Below are 17,423 nucleotides of genomic sequence, written 5' to 3'. Positions count from 1 at the left end.
CCGGCCTGGCTCACGCACGGCGCCGCCCCCTTCCTCTTGTCGCCGCCGCAGCCGCTGGGCCCGCCCGCCGGGGAGGGGCTGCCGGCCTCGCCGACAGCTCCTTCCTGCTTCCCGCACGTTCTCGCCGCCGCGCTGCAGGTCCGGTCGTGAGTCCCGGCCGAGAGCTGCCCGCCGCCGCCGCTGCCGCCGCCGCCGCCGCCGCCCGGCCCGCGCCCCCGCCTCGCCCCGCGGCCCGCCCGGCCTTCTCGCGACCGCTCCAGAGCCCGCGCCGCCCCCGCGCCCCCGGCCATGCTGTCCTTCCAGTACCCCGACGTGTACCGCGATGAGACTGCTGTGAGTACCCCCTCCGCCCCCGGCCCTCCCCTCCTGCCCTCCCCTCCCCCTCGGCCTTTGTTTGCAAGGCCGGGCGGGGGGCGCCGGGCTCCTCCCTAGCCGTGGGGGCCCTGATGGCAGTCACCCTCCGCCTGCTGGCGGCGGAGTCGGTGGTCAGCCGCCGCTGGGCCGCTTCCTAAGATCAGCGGGGGGTCAAGGGCAGACGCCCAGGTGGGAATGGGCATCTTAAGGGAATGGGAAGACAGAACGTGTCCCTGCGTTTTGACTGGAGGAGGTTCTGGCTTAAATATGGTGGTAGGAAAAAGTGTGTATACGTGTAGGTGATGTCCAATTATAAAACAAAAGCAAACTTTTTCAACTCACAAGTTAAAAATACTTAAGAGTTGAAGTTCATTCATTCGATTTTAAAACGTGCATCGAGCGCTTCCCCTGCCCTTGGCCGAGCGCTGGGCGACGGGCGCTGGGGATGCAGGGCCGAGGTAGAGTCCTGGGGAAGGTGGAGCAGGGCCCCGAGCTGTGGCAGTGTTGATCCGAGTGTTCCTAAACTAGAACAGGAGTTGGTGGGGGCGAGACGAGGTCTTAGAAGGGGAGAGGATGGCCTTTTAAAGATTGAAGTTTTGCCTAGTGCAGGGGTTAGCCACCGTTTCCCTCAGCTGTAGATGACCTCAGGGTCACTGTTGAGGTCCCCAGGGTGGAATTCTGGGCAAGCACTTTCTGTGTGTGTAAAAATTAGTTTGGCATCTTGAGAACTGGAGTAAATCCAAATGTTGTGGGCATGATTCTGGTAGGAATAGCCAAATTCTTCAGATTACTTAAAATGGAATCCAAATTAAAAAGATTTTTGTACGATACAGTTCTAGGTTTTTTCTATTTGCTTTTGACCCGATTTATGCCAGAAAGGCTGTACTTTAAAGCAGTCTCATTTGGGGGTAAAGGGTACTGGGGCTTTAGAGTAAAGGACATATTGTTTTAAATTAAGACTTCCAAGTGGCACTGATGCATCCATGGTTTCTTTGACCTGTGGTCATCTGGTAACCATGTTTTCTCAGCCTGTTCAGCTGCTTGCTTATTAAATTTACTCTGACAGCCCAAGAAGCTCTATCCCTGTGGTTCAGAGAGTTGTTTCCTTTGTGTCTGGGAGTAAAGTGATCCAGCTGGAATGGAAAAGAGGAGAGACCAAGTAAGAAGACCTGAGCGCTAGTTCTGGTTTTGTCACTCACTCGCTGGATGCGCTTTGGCAGATCCCTTACCTGTTAACAGGCCTTCTCTCCCATATATGAACTATTAGGGCCGGCTTGGCTAATCACAGAGCTCACTTGCTGCTGTCGTAAGAATATCATCATTCATTCATTCACATGATGGTCCAGCCCTGCAGTGTAACGGACTTTAGTAATGGGAAGACATGAATATCTCAGTTTGGTTCTTGAGGATCTTTGAGTTTTCAGGAGAGATAAAATTATAAAGAACTATTATGTGGTTTGATAAGTGCTGTTTTAGATTTGTTTTATTTTTAAAGGCGGGGTTGCTTCTTGCTTAGTTTTTCCCTTTTCGGGTTACCAAAATCCTACAGTTCACTTATCTGTGTTTTACAGTTCTTGAAAGGGTTAAGTGAGGATTTTTTGAAGACATCAGAAAGCTTATGAACAATTAACTTGAAAGAGTATACCATGGATTTTAATACTCTCCAGTTCCTCTTCATCAGAGAACTCATGATCAACCTCAAGGCCAGGGAAATGTGGTTCTGGTCCAGCCTGGACCCTGCTCTGTGGATCCCAGTGTATTTCTCCCAGCCCTGATAGCCTGCATGGAGTATCTTTTTCCTGTGACAGAGTCCTGATTACTAACCCCAGGCTTGACTTATGCATTTGTTCTAATTGTAGCCTTGATTTCTAGGATGGGTTCGTTTCTCTGCAGCAGGTGCTAGAGATTGCTGTAGCTCTCTGTCTCTCTCCCTTGAGCATCTTCCAGCTACATACTGCGCAGTCTCCTGCTGAACTGTGGGGTTGGAGCATGCAACCCTTTGTGGTGGATTTCTGCCTTAGTGAGCAGAGTTTTGGAAACCGTGCCATTCCACTGTAATGCCGTTGCCCGTCCCTGAAGAGCATTGCCCTCAGGGAATTTGGGCCTTCTACAGCAGTTAGAAGAATGTTAGGGTGAGTGGAGAACACAGAGGAGGATGAGATTAATTTCCATCAGTAGGAAGAGACAGTATGTGAATTGAGCCTGGAAGTCGGCCAGTTGGTTAAGGTAGAAAGGACATTCCTGGCGTGTGACTTAAAGTCATCATTATGTAGGGCTGTACAGTCATGGAATTGCATTTGTTTTAGGATGGCAGGAAGGCCATTGTGACCAGAATATCTGTGGGTGGATGAGCTTGGAAGGGGGCTGGAAAGGGAAAAAAAAGAAAATGGGGCCAGGTTTGATGGGCTGTGTGTGCTGTGTGTACAAGTCTGCACTTCGTCCTGAAGGCAGCAGGTGAGCTGTTGAACAATACAAGTGAAATATTGAACAGTAACAGTGTCTTATCAGGACTCTATTTTTAAAGCCTCTCGGGAAAATAAGGCATGGTTTGCAAACTTAAATCAGATGGGAGAATCAGATACTGCACAACTTGAGTTCAGGGGTTGTAGCTATGAGATCACCCCATTTGTAGGGTATCGTCTTGTTAAAAAAAAAAAAAAAAATGTAGGGAGCGGGCCGGATCGGGGGAGGGCACTTGGCTCCTGGGATTCTCCTGGAGAGAATCAGTTTCTTGTCCTGGTTAAAAATGTCTGCTTGATAACTAACTTCAGTCTGCTTTAGATGGCGATGGGGCTGTTTGCTCAGAGGTAAACACCATTTCAGGAGGCAGTCCCGTGTAGGATACACTGGGTTCTGAGTCAAGGTCCAGCTGTGCACCTGCCAGTTCAGAACTGGCCTGCTTCATTAGCCAAAGGTTGAGTCCACAGGCTTTGAGGTCGGCTCAAGGTGGGTCACAGTCCTCCCTCCCACTTAGTAACAATCTGACCCTTGTCAATTGCTTTAATTCTCTCCAGCTTCAGTTTCCTCATCTGGAAAAATGAGTTGGTAATAACCTCCCAGTGAGGACCAAATCAGATAAGGTGGCTATGGCGCAGTGTTTAGCTCACAGTAAATCTGTGGCCTTCCAGTCTCTGTGAATTGCATTCTGCAGTCTGGAAAATAGGAATATCATCAGCTCTCTTACAGGGTTGCTTTAAAGCATCAGGCACAACAATAAGGATATTCAGCAAATGTTCATTGCTTTGGGTCTAGCACTTGGCAACACCTTCACGTAGCCATAGAACTAAGAAGACTTGCAGTTAATCTTTTCCCCTTCTTTATGAAAAGTTAAGTCTCTGGATATGTCTGAGTTTTAGTAGCATCCTAGGCGAGGGACATTTTTAAAGTGTCCGGTCTGTGTCCTCCAAGGAATATTTGGGGAAAAGCTGTTGGCAGATTGTTTGGAGTCACAGCGCTGATTCTGAACTCGGTTTGGCCCTGGGCGTGTTGCCATCGTGTGCCTGACATCGCTCCTAAAAATACTGGGTTGGAAGATCTTTCACAACTTAAATTTTTTTTGATTCCTCATTGACAGAGAAAAGATGGTTGTTACTATAAGCATATTTTGTAACCATTCCAAGGTGTGTAAAATGTAAGACACTTGCAGATGAGAAGAAAAGACAGAAAGCTTTTCTTCAGTGACGATAATCAGCTAAAAATTAGAGAGGCTTTTGGTAAGGATTGAAAATTGGTAATTTTAGGAAGACTCGTCAGGAAGGCTTTCATCTGATTTTGTCAGTTGCACTTGTCAGTCATTGTTTGCTGAGAACAGTTCCTGTGTTTCACCTGAACTGCGTGTTCTTCCAGGTGTGCATTTCCCCAGGTGCTCTCCTCTGGCACCAGATGAGGACAGATGCTGACCCCTTGCAGAAAGCCTGAGGTTTGAGGCTTGGGGGAGATTCTTCTCAGTTGGCCAGCAGCCACGCTGAAACTTTGACCAGCAGTAGAAACAGCAGGTTTTCCTTTTCCAGGAGAGTGTTCTCTTTCCTTCCGAAATAGCCCTTACATTTTGGTATTATGGAACAAAACAAGAAGACAGATGCAAAGCTCATTGGAGGCACTGGTAGTCTTCTGGACAACCTCCTATAAGAAGCCTTAGCCGGAATGTTATTGAGTTGTTGAGAGAGACTTGACTGGAGAGACGTTGTCCATGTGGTTTCATTTGATTAGATTAATCACGTGGGTGTGAAATGGAGAGGTTCTGTAGCGACATTTACCTGTGGATAGTTTCTTTAGGCATCATCACCTGGGGAGTGGCGACTCCCTGCTGTTCTTCTGGTCTCGGTGAGTCTCTGAAGGCCGGCCCAGGAATTTGGTTTTTCGGAAGCTCCCGTGGGGTTCTGAAGATCAGCTCCTGTGAGTGCTCCTGAAAGTGTCCCCTCAGTCAGGCCCTTCTTGCACTCGGCAGTTTTATTCATCAAATATCAGGGTAGTCCCGACGCGTGATGCCTTTTTGCCTCCTTTTCTACACAGTGACAGAAAGCATTTCATAACAATGCACTAAACGGAAGAAAAGCTTCAGTTTTAGAAACGTTCTTTTATGGCATGTAAGTCAGCGTTCTCAGCTGACGTCACTTAGCATCGTTGCACATTAGTTAACTTGCTTTTTGGCAGTTCAGGCTTAAAGGCACAACGGATCATATTGTACATTGTAGGGAGATTTTCTAATCATCAGTCAGCTTAGCAAGAACAGGGCAATGCACTCGTGTGTGGTGGCTCCCTCCCAAGCGTGCCCTTCCGGCATCCCCACTGCATTGTGTAATTCTGTGCTTTGCTACCGACAACACGTTTTCAAGTTTCTTTAGCACAGCGGCAGGCCTTTGTTTTGTGTTGTACAGATGGAGCGGTTCCTATTCTGACCTTTCATCTTTCTTCCCTCTCCAGCTAAAACGTTCTTTTCATGAAGGGTGGCTTGACACCTTTGAGAACCTGCCAGCTTTGGTTCATGTGGTAATTTGGGCAGACACGTTGCCAGTGAGCCAATTGGGCTGTTTCTGACTGACTGCCCCTTTCCTATCTCTCTACCACATTCGGAAAGTAGTAACTTAATTGGGATTAGACACGAGTTATATCTAATACCATATTTTGTCTTTTGCAGGTACAGGATTATCATGGGCATAAAATTTGTGACCCTTACGCTTGGCTTGAAGACCCAGACAGCGAGCAGACAAAGGTAAATTAGGGTTTTATGATTAAAGATAAGGCGGCCTTCGTAGCTCAGACCAAACCCTAGACATCAGTAACCGTGGCATTCCCCTTCTGGTATCATCCTGTGTTGTCTGCAGTGAGAGGGTGAATAGACATGTTGGTACTACCACTTTCTGTGAAACGATTCATGGGAAAGAGGTGAAAGCATTTTTAGTCCCATAGACGATCACGTAACTGTTTTGAATAATGTTTATGGTTTATAGGGACACTAAGGAGCCAACTATTTGAAATGAAAATATTTGAAAGAAGGAAAACAGAATTTTACCAAAGGAAAATGAAAACCTACAGAAAAATCGTGTGAAGGAAAAAATTGCCTAATACATTTTCTCCAAAGGAAAGAAAATCGTGTATATTTAAGAAGTACCAGGTCCTGAAAACTGAATGCTGGTCATATAGATTACTTATTGATTTTAATGCAACAACAATAAAATTATAAGTAAATTCTGAGCATCTTCTTATATTTTATAAGGGGGTGGGGGGAGAATTTTCTACTCTGTCTAAAAATATGAGGCTTTCCTATTCTTTTGGAGAAACATAGTATTTTGAGCTGAAGTCTCATTTCATTAACGAAGCTTACCTCTAAGTGCCATGTCCCATGGATATTTTTTCCTCCTTGGAGTGCCCAAGACTTGTCATTTGAGATTCATTATTTACATATACTCTGTGGTTAAGTTTGCCTGGTTGAGGGAATAGTGTTTCTCCAGTCCACTCCGAGTTCCTCGACTCTTTTATTTATAGCCATGCTAACTTCGTATGTAAAAATATGTATACAATTTTTAATGTGCTCAGCATTCCAGAAGTTTATTTGAGCTTCTTTAGAATCCCAGAGTACATTTCCCATTTAAAAAAAATGTTAATGCATGCTGAGTAGTTTTCTAGGCCAGCTTCTAAAAGCCTATGTCTTAGCAGCTCTTATATCTTATGGTCCCTTGCCACCGTATATACCAGTGTTCTCTGGAGAACTGAACTCAGATTTCCAAGGCAATTCAGATTTTCCAGGAAGGCATTCCCTTCTGATGTGTGGACCTGGCTAGTGGAATGGGGATTCTCTCCTTGCCCATCCCCCATCCCCAACCCTTTCACACTCCCTGGTCAGTGGGGTTGCAGACTCCACCATCTTCATGTCCTTAGGGAAAAGCTTCCCCAGGAACGGAGTGGAGGGAAGGGCTTAGCCAGGCACGATGATACATGGAAGAGGAGAAAGTAGAGGCAGGAATCAACTCTTTCTTCTTCATTTCCGAAGCACTGGCCTGCCTGCTTTCCTTTCTGCCTGGCTAGCATTTTTCTCCTCCTCTGCCCACTGCAGAAACTCTTAAAACTTCTTCCCTATCCTTTCCCTTGAAGTAAGCACACCACCATTTTGAGATTTTCTAATGGTTTTTACTTCTATCTATACTCCCTCATTCTCACCCTTTCCTGATTCCCTTCAAGAAAGACAGAGGTCTCATGGGTGAGAATGATTGGTATTTGGGTTTTCATTTTCCTTTGGTGAAGCAGTGGGTTATAGAGGTTGATGGGTAGCCATCCCCAAGTGAGAAACAAATGGTTCACTTGAGGAGCAGGCAAAGGCTCTAGCTCCGCAGGTGAGGCTAGGAGGAGCAGGGAGCAGGTGTGGGCTGCCTCCTGGCCTCCACTCTGCCACAGATGACCTTGGCCGTCCAGCTTTGGGCTGAGCTGAGACAGGGATTGAGCCTGGGAATGGAGAGTCACAGGCAGCTGCATAGCCTGTAATGGAGGGAAGGAGATGAACTTCCTGTGCATCTCTGGAAAACTGTCCCCAAGGACTGTCTCTATGACGATTACTTTGAGGTATTGGGTACAACCTGGATTCCTTCAGCCTTTGTTGGTGATTGAGTGATGCAGCTATGTTGGAACGACCCAGTTTTTGTTTACGTGTCAATGGGCGCATACTTTGCTGTTCCTTAATTGATGATGGCTGGTCCTGTGGTTGGCAAGCCACTTACTAGTGATGAAACTTTGCTAATTGGTGATCTTGCAGTCAACACTGGATAGACGCTAATGACACTGATGTATGCACTGTTATTTTCATGCTATACATGTATTGGATGTTTACTATATGCAGGGCACTTCGCTGGTAGCTTTGCATGCCCTATCCCATTCAGTTCTCAAACTCTGACATAGGCCTTTCTATTTTTCCCATTTCAAAGATGAAGAAATTGAGTTAGAATGATTAAGTAACGTGTCCAAGTTCACGTAGCTAGTAAGAGTGGAACCCAGGCAGTCCAGATGGTTATCAGCCTCACGTTAAAGAAATGATAAAAGATCAAAGACTCTGGGTGTAATAGCTTTGGAAATGCAAGCTATAGGAATATATTCATGTCTGTGCTTGCTGCGGGACTCTGTATGTCCTCCTGCAGGTACCCTCGGCTTCCCCCGCCCCCACACTAACCTGTTCAGACGGTGTACCTCAGGTGTCAGAGGGCTGTGCAGCTCGTGCCTTCCCCCTGCATCCTCCATACACACCTTTCCCAGTCCCCCCTAAACAACCTCGTTATTGACGCGAGCTAGTTGTCATCTGAGATCTGATGAGTGAAATTTCGGTCTCAGACTGAAAAGACAGAGTGTGTTTTTCTAACAGAAGAACAGCAGGAACATTTTCTACTCACAGTTAGAGGCATGTACACACAGGTGTATTAGCCATACCTTGGTGTAAAGAGGAAAATCTTCACGTAACCTCTAAAACAAAGAAAGACTGCTTGTTACATTTTCAATAAAAAAACAGCCCGGAAGTGAGGAACATTGATAGCTCATTTATACTAAGATCGGAAATGCTATCGGTAAGTCTTTGATTTAATCTAGTATTAAATATGGGTTATCCAACTCTGAGAGTTCCTGGCATTTGAGGCTTTATCCTTTATAAAAGAATCTCAGAGCAGACTTGTAACTTAGAAAATTCTCAAAGACAGTGGTGGTGGGGACTTGAATCTGGGTGAATTCTTTCAAGCTGTGAAGGCCCACGTAACCCTATTTTATAGCAAATGTTCCAGTTTGTAGAAGGTCCTACACAACTCAGTTGTTTCTTTGAGGTTAATTCAACCTTTGTAAAGAGGAAACAGTGTTCCAGCACTGCCCAATAGATTATATAATGTAAGCCACGTAGATAATTCAAAGTTTTCTAGTAGCCACAGTAAGTAAAAAGAAACAGATGAAATTGATTGTAATAATTTAATCTAGTATACTCAAAATATTAACATCTCAACATGTAATGAATATAAAGTACTATTAAGATATTTTACATTCTTTTTTTTTAAAACTAGGTTTTCAATATCCAGTGTATATTTTATACTTATAGCACATATCAACTCAGACTAGTGGCTGCCATTTTGGACATTGAAGATATGGACCAACCTTTCTCGTGAATATAGATGTAAAGACTATAAGTAATGTTAGCAGGTTAAAAAAAAAAAGCAGAATTTGTCACAGGAATTCAAGAACAATTTAATATTATTATATTCATAGGTTAAGTAAACCTATATTATATAATTAACCTAGTTAATATTTTAAGAATTAAAGAAAATCCAAAGCTAAAAATAGAAATAACTTTAATAAGATAAATATTCAAAACAACCTAAGCACTAGGCTGGAATATCTCTGTCACTACTATTTTTGTATGTTTGCAAAGCTTTGACCAGTACAATAAAACATGAACTGAAATTTGTACAGGTGAAAATAAAATTATCATTAATTATAGATTCTATGATTATGTGTCTAGAAAACCTCAGGGAAACAACTGAAAACTTTTTAGAATGAATGAGTTCAGTGAAGTGAGTATGTACCAAATAAATGTAAAATCAATAGCAATGATGGGAAATCAACCCATCTGATAGCAAAAAGCAAATACTTAAGGAAGAAGAGTTTTCAGGCCTACTGGGGAGAGTAATAGTGTCACTTCAGAAATAGGGAGATCTAGAAAAGGGCCAGTTTGGGGCATTATTTTTAACAGCGAAAAATTGGAGATCGCCATTTCCAATAGTTTAGTGTTTAATAAGTCAGATCTGGTGGATCTGCTTAATGAAATAGTGCATGCCTCTATTAAAATGTTGGGCTGTAAAGATTGCTTACTAAGTGAAAAAGTGCTTATGGTAGAATATGAAGTGGGAGAAGGATGCAAGATTGTAGTTCCCCCAGTGATTACAACTTTATAAAGTATGTTTGTAATTCTAGGAGCATCTGTGTGGAAATACAGCCTAAACAATAATAAGATAAAGGGAAGGCTCTGGGTTAAAAGCCCTTTAGACATCTCGTAAGTGTGATATACTCTTGAGGTGTCTGAACCATAGTGAAATCTCACTGGGGTAAGTGGGACACCAGGGTAACCTTGGAAGTTTTCCGTGTGAGATGGCAGAGAGGGAGGTTCGCAGTCATTGAAAAGGATTTGAAGACAGATAGGCAGGTCCCAACAGGTGGTCAGTCCATACTTCCCATTCAGCAGGCTCTGCCAGCTTGTCCTTTGCAGGTCATGGAAGGAAGTGTGTAGCAGCCTTGATGCACCCCGATATTTTGACACCGAGGTAACTTGAGCCTCCAGACTACTAATAGCAAGACACCCATCCCCCACCCACTGACAGTAAGGTGCATGTGATTCACTTCCTAATCTTTAACTTCCTAAGTTTCCTGTGGCACGCAAACCAGCGAACCCCCAGCCCCCCCAAACCCCACACTCGGCCTTAGCTCTTTGCAGCCTCTTTCTTCCTCTCAGTTGGTGTCCTGGCCCCTTTGGGTGTGCCCTGTTCAGATCTCATTTCAGATACTATCACGGGCCATCTCCTCTTTTCCTGTCGATCAGCCACTCTGCATGCCCTTCCGCGTAGCCGATACCCCCGTCTTCCTTTGTCCTGTCTCCCATCAATATAAGCCATTCTCTTCGTGATCAGCTGCAGCCCAGTTGCCAAATCCAGTGACCTTACCCTGGTCCTGTGTTCTTCACTGTGCAGACGGAACACACGTGCTGGGGAATAGTAGAGACTTTTCTGTCACCAGCAAGGGGACTGCTGTGGCCCCCTCAGCTTTGCATTGCCTCTCAGTCCCTTGCAGTTTACGGAAGCAGCCGTCTTGCTGTCGGGTCCCTGTGAGAGTACCGAACGTGTATTTCTTTCCCCTGGCCTCCCCGTCCATCGTGGTGCAGTCGGTCCACGTGGCACCATCCGCTCCCCTTCCTGATAGAAATTCTCTGCATCTGCTGCTTGGTTTTGCAGCCCTAAAGTCCAGATAGAAGCAATGTCCTTTGTAGCCTTTTTTTTTTTTTTTTTTTTTTTTTTTTTTTTTTTGCAGTACGCGGGCCTCTCACTGTTGTGGCCTCTCCCGTTGCGGAGCACAGGCTCCGGACGCGCAGGCTCAGTGGCCATGGCTCACAGGCCCAGCCGCTCCGCGGCATGTGGGATCTTCCCGGACCAGGGCACGAACCCGTGTCTCCTGCATCGGCAGGCGAATTCTCAACCACTGCGCCACCAGGGAAGCCCCTTTGTAGCCTTTTGAAGAGTCTCCCCATTTTACTCCATTTTACTGTGGCTTCAGCCTCTGGGTTGAATATTCCAGAACTTGTTACTGAGTTAGTGAAGGGGAGCTACAGAAAGGAAGAATTTACACCTCTCATGGGATAGCTGCGGTCATTGTAACTAGTTGTCAAGTCTGGCTTCCACAGGAGCTCTGTCCTGGGGCTTTGGTACAGGAGGTAAGCAAATGTAGAATACCAGCTGCAGATATCAAATGACTAATTTATTTTTCCCTCTCTGAGAGCTGCCTCAGGCAAAATGACAGTAACAACAGCTCCATCCCTTGTGGATGGTGAGAGAAGAACTCTTAATAGGAACCAGCGAAAGAAAAAAAAATGTTTTTATGTTCAGTCTTTCTAAAAAATGACATTACCATTTGTTTCAGAGAGGATCAAAGGAACACAGAACGTAGGTCTTTTTCCCCATACCCCATTTGGCTGAGTAGTTAGGGCTCACCCATTACACCTGCTGAGAAGGGGCTGTGAAGGTAATGAGCAGAACAGTCCCCTCAGTCTTACAGGTAAAGAAGCTGGAAACGTCACCTTTCTGCCCGCACTGTTCCCTTCCTTGGCAAGAAAGGTTTAAATCTCAAAGGAGTTCTGATCATCTCTAGGGTATTTAAATAGCCTAGGACTTCTGTGTAGGTATTTTAATGTCACAGAGGTCGGTGGAGAACAAAGTTGAGGGCAGTCAACACCTTTGCCTGGGATCCTTTCTGCCTATCCTAATAGGTGGGGTTTTTTCTTTGCTTGCTTGCTTTTGTTTTTGTTCTTTGAGGTTAACCCTAAAAGCAGGTAGCGTGAGGAGTTGCTGCTCTGTGCTGGTATCAGTCTGGCCTAGATCTCCCTGGGCGGTGTGCTTTCCTAAAGTGGGGCAGAGCCAGCGTGGGCAAGAACTGGTGGGGAGCTGCGTGAGCCAGGATCCTTTTGTCCACTTGCATTTCCCCCTCAGGCTGTCAGGCCGCAGACGCAACCGTGGAAGCTTGCTCCCAGGACTTCCACTAACATGAAGGGCCAGTTCAATGTCTCTAAGCCAACAGACAGCAGAGGAAGCTGATTGGGAACTGAGGAATACTGGATATAATTAACAGCATAAGAGACTTTAGATTTTGGTTTTGGTTTATGGTGTTCTTTTGAAGACTTTAGGACAAACTGTGAATATCCTCTTTTTAAGTAGTTCCTTCATCCCGTAAGTTTCCAGGCGTTTCGAATGTCACCTCTGTTGGGAGGCAGGGTGGAGAGACAGAATATTCGCCAGATGGGAATAGAAGTCATAGCCCTTGGTCTTTCATTTTCTTGGCCTTTGAGCACAGCCAGCTACCTTACCTGGGATTCCTTTTCTTCAGCTGTAAAATGAATATAGTCACACTCAATTCATCTAGCTCCAAGGTTTTAATGACACCCAACTGAGAAAATGCATGTAAAAATTCGTTTTCTCCACACAGCAGAGCTCTGTACAAAGATGATACATCCTGGGCACTGCTGCTTCAATGTATTGAGACATAGACCTTCAGATTCTAGTCCTCTTATTTGCTTACTCAGAATGTTGAACTTTAAAGACGCCTCTGTCTTTTTATTTTCATCCACAAAATGAAGCAAGATTTTCCTTTTGAATTCTAGTTTTTTGGGAAAAGATACTTAAATTCTAAGCATTGAATTCCCCACACCTCCGCCAACGGAACTGTGGCATCTAAGCGTGGCTTAGTTGTTCTAAGGGACGATGACTGAACTAGGCCAAACATTACCTTAAAGCTGTTTGGTAGTGCCTCTTTTAATTGGTGTTTTCTGAACCCACTGGCAAAGCTGGCCTGTGAAACGCCCTGCCATCCATTCATTAATGTTTCATGTAAGGACCTGGATTGAGAATTACTACTGTGTTGTTCCTCTTCTAGTGGAAACAGGAAATGCTCTAGGTAAATCTGTTACCACGTATCATCTCAATCTGCAAGGCATCTCAAGTCCTAAAGGTCTCACCACCTCCTACAGAAATGTTTATCAGCCTTACGTACGTTCGCGAACATACTTCTGATAAATCCACAGTTGAAATATGTATTTAGGGAACAACATCCTTTTGATCTGTGCATGGGGTAATTTTCAAAAGTATGATAGAATTTGCTGGTTCTGGGCCATCCTCTTTTCTAAGCAGTGCTTTCTCTTTTTCTATCTTCTTTCTCTTGCTTTCTGTAATGAGGTTTTTGAGTCAAGCAGTAGAAATGAATTCTGGCCACGTTAGGCAAATAAGGAATTCATAGCAAGGATATGAGGCCAGCTCCTGGGATGCACTGAGGGCCAGGCTTGGAGCAGGCAGGAACCAGACAGTTGTGGGACTCCGTGGTGGGAATTTCCACTTTTCACCCAGCACTGCTGATGGCATCAGTGATTACAGTGATTTGGCCCTCTGTCACTTGTTCAAGTGACTGCATCCCAGGAGAGGGAGTTTTGATTGGCCAAGCTCCAGATGTGTGCTCACTCCTTGGCTGTACTGTGGCAATGAAAAAAGATTTGGTAAAAGCCTTAGCAACCCTCTTTGGCTTCTGCAGTGGCAGGACAGCTATGTGAAGTTAGTATCTCACTAAGCAGGGTAGAGCCCTGGGGAGGAGAATGGATGCTGGCTGCCCCTAATGCCATAGGTCCACTGGTTTCATTCCCCTTCCTTCTCCATATGTGCTCATGCCCTCCCCTTCTTCCCCTGTCCTGGGTTTACCGGTGTGCCCACTGCACCAAGCATTAGGTTAAATGGGGGGTGAAGAGAAGGATGCGTTGTCATGAGCAAGACAGATGTGGCCCATGCCGGCGTGGACCCACACATCAGCCTAGGAGACCAGAGATTGGAGCTGGGTGAACCACTTAACCCTTGGAGCTGCTAGAGGTCAGTCCCGAAAGGAGGCTGAGCCACATCTTGAGTAGAAGCTGGGAGTCTTGTCCCATTTATTCACCACCAGGGAAAGCTCCATTTTAGAAAAGCAGACCCCAAACCATTGATGAAATTCTTAAGGTGCTTGTGTACATGTAACATTAATATTTTCCCCATAGACAGCTCCTCAGCGTTGATTCCAATAATCTACATGTCCTCTATGAGAAATGCTGATATCAGACATGGTATCTTTGGGAAAACAGTTATTAAAGAACTAACAACGAAAGAACAAAGATAACTGACTTTTCTGAGCCTCTTTCTTTTCTCTTAGGTATCTGGAATCCATTCACCAGCCCATGCTGCCATGTCCAGGGGGAAAGCATTCAATCATAAAAATCACCTGGGTATTTGTTAAAAATAGACATGCCCAAGCTCTACTTCTGTAGCATCTGATTTGTGTAGAAATCTATTTCCCAAGCACCTCACCAGGTAATTCTTAAGATCCAGAAAGCTTGGGAAAACTGCCCTAGAGAATGCTTAGACATGATTAGAGAACAATAGTAACACCTTTGATTTATATAGGGCACTTTCAAGGAGTTAAGGTTCTCATAGGTGCCTCACTTGTTCATAGCATCTTTGTAAATTAGAGGGACAGTGTTTGTGATTCTAATTTTTCTCATTGGGGGAAATCAAGGCATGTGTCACAATAAAGACTTCTGGGTCTCTCCTGTATAACATTGCATGGCACTCTAGCCATTTGGATCAGCTCTCTATTTAATCATGCACACCATTTTCTGGAGCTCCATTTCTGCCTGTGTAAAATCTCATACCCTTCTTGTTTTTATCCCTGCTGGCACTGCCTGGTTCAGGCATGCATTGCCACTGAGCTAGGCATTCATTAGCTTCCTAACTTGTCTCCCTTCTTCCAGAATTTTTTTTTTCTACCCTGTTCTCCCCAGCAGCTGATGAGACCCCTTCGAGATCTTGGAACTTGTTTATTCATGGGAAAGCAATAGTGTCTATTCATTTAGTGAACAGCTTTAGCGGTAGAGAGACAGGTTTGAATCTTAACTCCACAATTTTATCAGAGTTGTGACATTGGTCATGCTTATTAACCTCTCAAAGCTTCATTTTTTTAAAAAATTTTTTAAAAAATTTATTTTTGGCTGCGTTGGGTCTTCGTTGCTGCACGCGGGCTTTCTCTAATTGCATCCAGCGGGGGCTACTCTTGGTTGCGGTGCGCGAGCTTCTCATTGCGGTGGCCTCTCCTGTTGTGGAGCGTGGGCTCTAGTCGCACGGGCTTCAGTAGTTTTGGTTCTCGGGCTCTAGAGCGCAGGCTCAGTAGTTGTGGCACACAGGCTTAGTTGCTCCGTGGCATGTGGGATCTTCCCGGACCAAGGCTAGAACCCACGTCCCCTGCATTGGCAGGCGGACTCCTAACCACTGTGCCACCAGGGAAGCCCCTAAGCTTCAATTTTCTAATTTATAATCTGGAGAAAACGACTGTGTATGGTTGTAGGGAAAATTAAGTGATAATGTTTTTGAACCGTAGAGCAGAGTGGTTGACAAAAGTAAGTGCTTAATAAATGCTTGCCATTGCATTTATTATTAAATAGTTTAAATAGCACAGGAACTGTCTGCTTGATAATTTAAAAGACCTCATCTTTAGAGCTATTTGGGACAGATTCTTTTATTGCAATTATTTCTTGGGCTCTGTTTAGATCTCCTTTCTTTTTGGATCAATTTTAGTCATTTGTATTTCCTAGAAAATTGTCCGTGTCATTGAGATTTTAAAATTTACTAGCAGGGGATTATGTGAAATAGTTCTTATAATGACTTTACTCTCCTTGTTTGTGTCTCTTTTTGTTTTTTGGGGTCTGTTTGGCTGTGCCGGGTCTTTATTGATGCGTGCGGGCTTTCTCTAGTTGTGGTGAGGGGGGTACCCTTTGTCGTGGTGCGCAGGCTTCTCATTGTAGTGGCTTCTCTTGTTGTGGAGCACGGGCTCTAGGCACGCAGGCTTCAGTAGTTGTGGCACATGGGCTCAGTAGTTGTGGCTCGCAGGCTCTAGAGGGCAGGCTCAGCAGTTGTGGCTCACGGGCTTAGTTGCTCCACCGCATGTGGGATTTTCCCAGACCAGGGCTCAAACCTGTGTCCCCTGAACTGACAGGTGGATTCTTAACCACTATGCCACCAGGGAAGTCCCTGTCTCTTTTTCTTTATTATTTCAAATTTCCAGCATCTGTAGCTTCTCTCCCCTTTTTGATTAGTTTAGCCAGCACTTTGGTTGAATGCATGGGAGTTTTTTGGTTGCTGTTTGTCTTTTTAGAAAGAAATGGTTCTAGGACTTACAAGTTGTACTCTTTAATTTTCTAGCTCATTAATTTCTTTTTATTTCGCTTTGTTACTTTAAAACATTTGATTTGAATGTTTAGTTAAATTTCTCTCTTTCTCATTGGTGGATCACCTTTTCCAGGCTTCCCTATCCAGTCCTTGGGCAAGCTTCCGGTGGATTCCTCCTCTTCTAGCCTGCCCATGCTTGGCCAGCTGAGCGGCTCCTAGAAGAGCTGTATCAGTCAGGACTCTTGACGAGCAGCACTTGAAAGCCAGCTCACTATAGCTCATATTAAAAAAAAAAGGAGCTGAGTGGCTCACATAATTGAAGATCAGTACATGCCTTTAGGCACAGCCTGAGCCAGACTGCACATGATATTTCTGGAAACCTGTCTCTCTTTGTCTCTTAGGTCATCTGCTTTTCTCTGATTGTTTTGTTTTCTAGCAGCCTCTCCCACATGGTAGGGAAAGATGGGCCTTGCCCTTTCAGGTTTTACACAGTCCTGACAACCCCCAAATCTCATAAGATAACTTCTCCTTCCAGTGTTCACTTCAGTCCCTGAAAAAGGATTCTGGTTACTTAGCCTGGATTCATAGCTACTTTATTGACTGTTACATGTAGAGAAGAATTGGTGAAAGACTCTGCTTATGAAAATGAACAGGGTTTACTTATGTGAAGAACGTAGAAAGGAGTTAGCATACTTAGAACATAGACAGAGGTATCACTAACGTTATCTATGACATTTAGTGTAAGCTGCCGGCACCCAGAAATGATAAAATCTGATCGAGAGAGAGGATAAACCCCAAACTTCCTGAAGTTGCAACTCATTTTACAGGCCCAGCCTTTTTATTTGGGTACAGAGCACCTCCCCTGGGCCAGATGTACCTCGTCAATCACAGTGTGGGCACTGTCCTTCAGCATATGGCACACCCAGGCACCAACACCAGCCCCCGAGCCTATTCCAGGTAAACTCCTGAATTCGTACTGTAGACTAGATCAGGTCTACAGCTGCCCCGATGTGTGTGGGAGTCATGAAACAAGCCCCTAGATCAGCGTCGAGCCTCATCCTGCATGGATGTCCTGCCTGGCTCTGGGTCAATCCCTGGATCTTGGGGAGGGGTACT

At 45.0% G+C, this 17,423-nt stretch overlaps 1 protein-coding gene across 1 annotated transcript in view; it reads left to right on the top strand.

Moving 5' to 3' along the window:
- Positions 1-217: 217 nt before the first annotated feature.
- The window catches only part of PREP (prolyl endopeptidase), a 142,967-nt gene continuing 125,761 nt past the window's right edge, over positions 218-17,423 (top strand). Inside the window, exons 1-2 of the mRNA XM_059083658.2 lie at positions 218-333; positions 5,492-5,566. Of these exons, the coding sequence (XP_058939641.1) occupies positions 289-333; positions 5,492-5,566 (120 nt within the window). The 5' untranslated portion in view covers positions 218-288. The remainder of the gene's footprint in view (positions 334-5,491; positions 5,567-17,423) is intronic.

Source organism: Kogia breviceps, chromosome 13 (genome assembly GCF_026419965.1).
Source record: "Kogia breviceps isolate mKogBre1 chromosome 13, mKogBre1 haplotype 1, whole genome shotgun sequence".
Lineage (NCBI taxonomy): Eukaryota > Metazoa > Chordata > Mammalia > Artiodactyla > Physeteridae > Kogia > Kogia breviceps.
The sequence above is the reverse complement of the archived record's forward strand: the minus strand, read 5'-3'. Positions and strand labels throughout refer to the sequence as shown.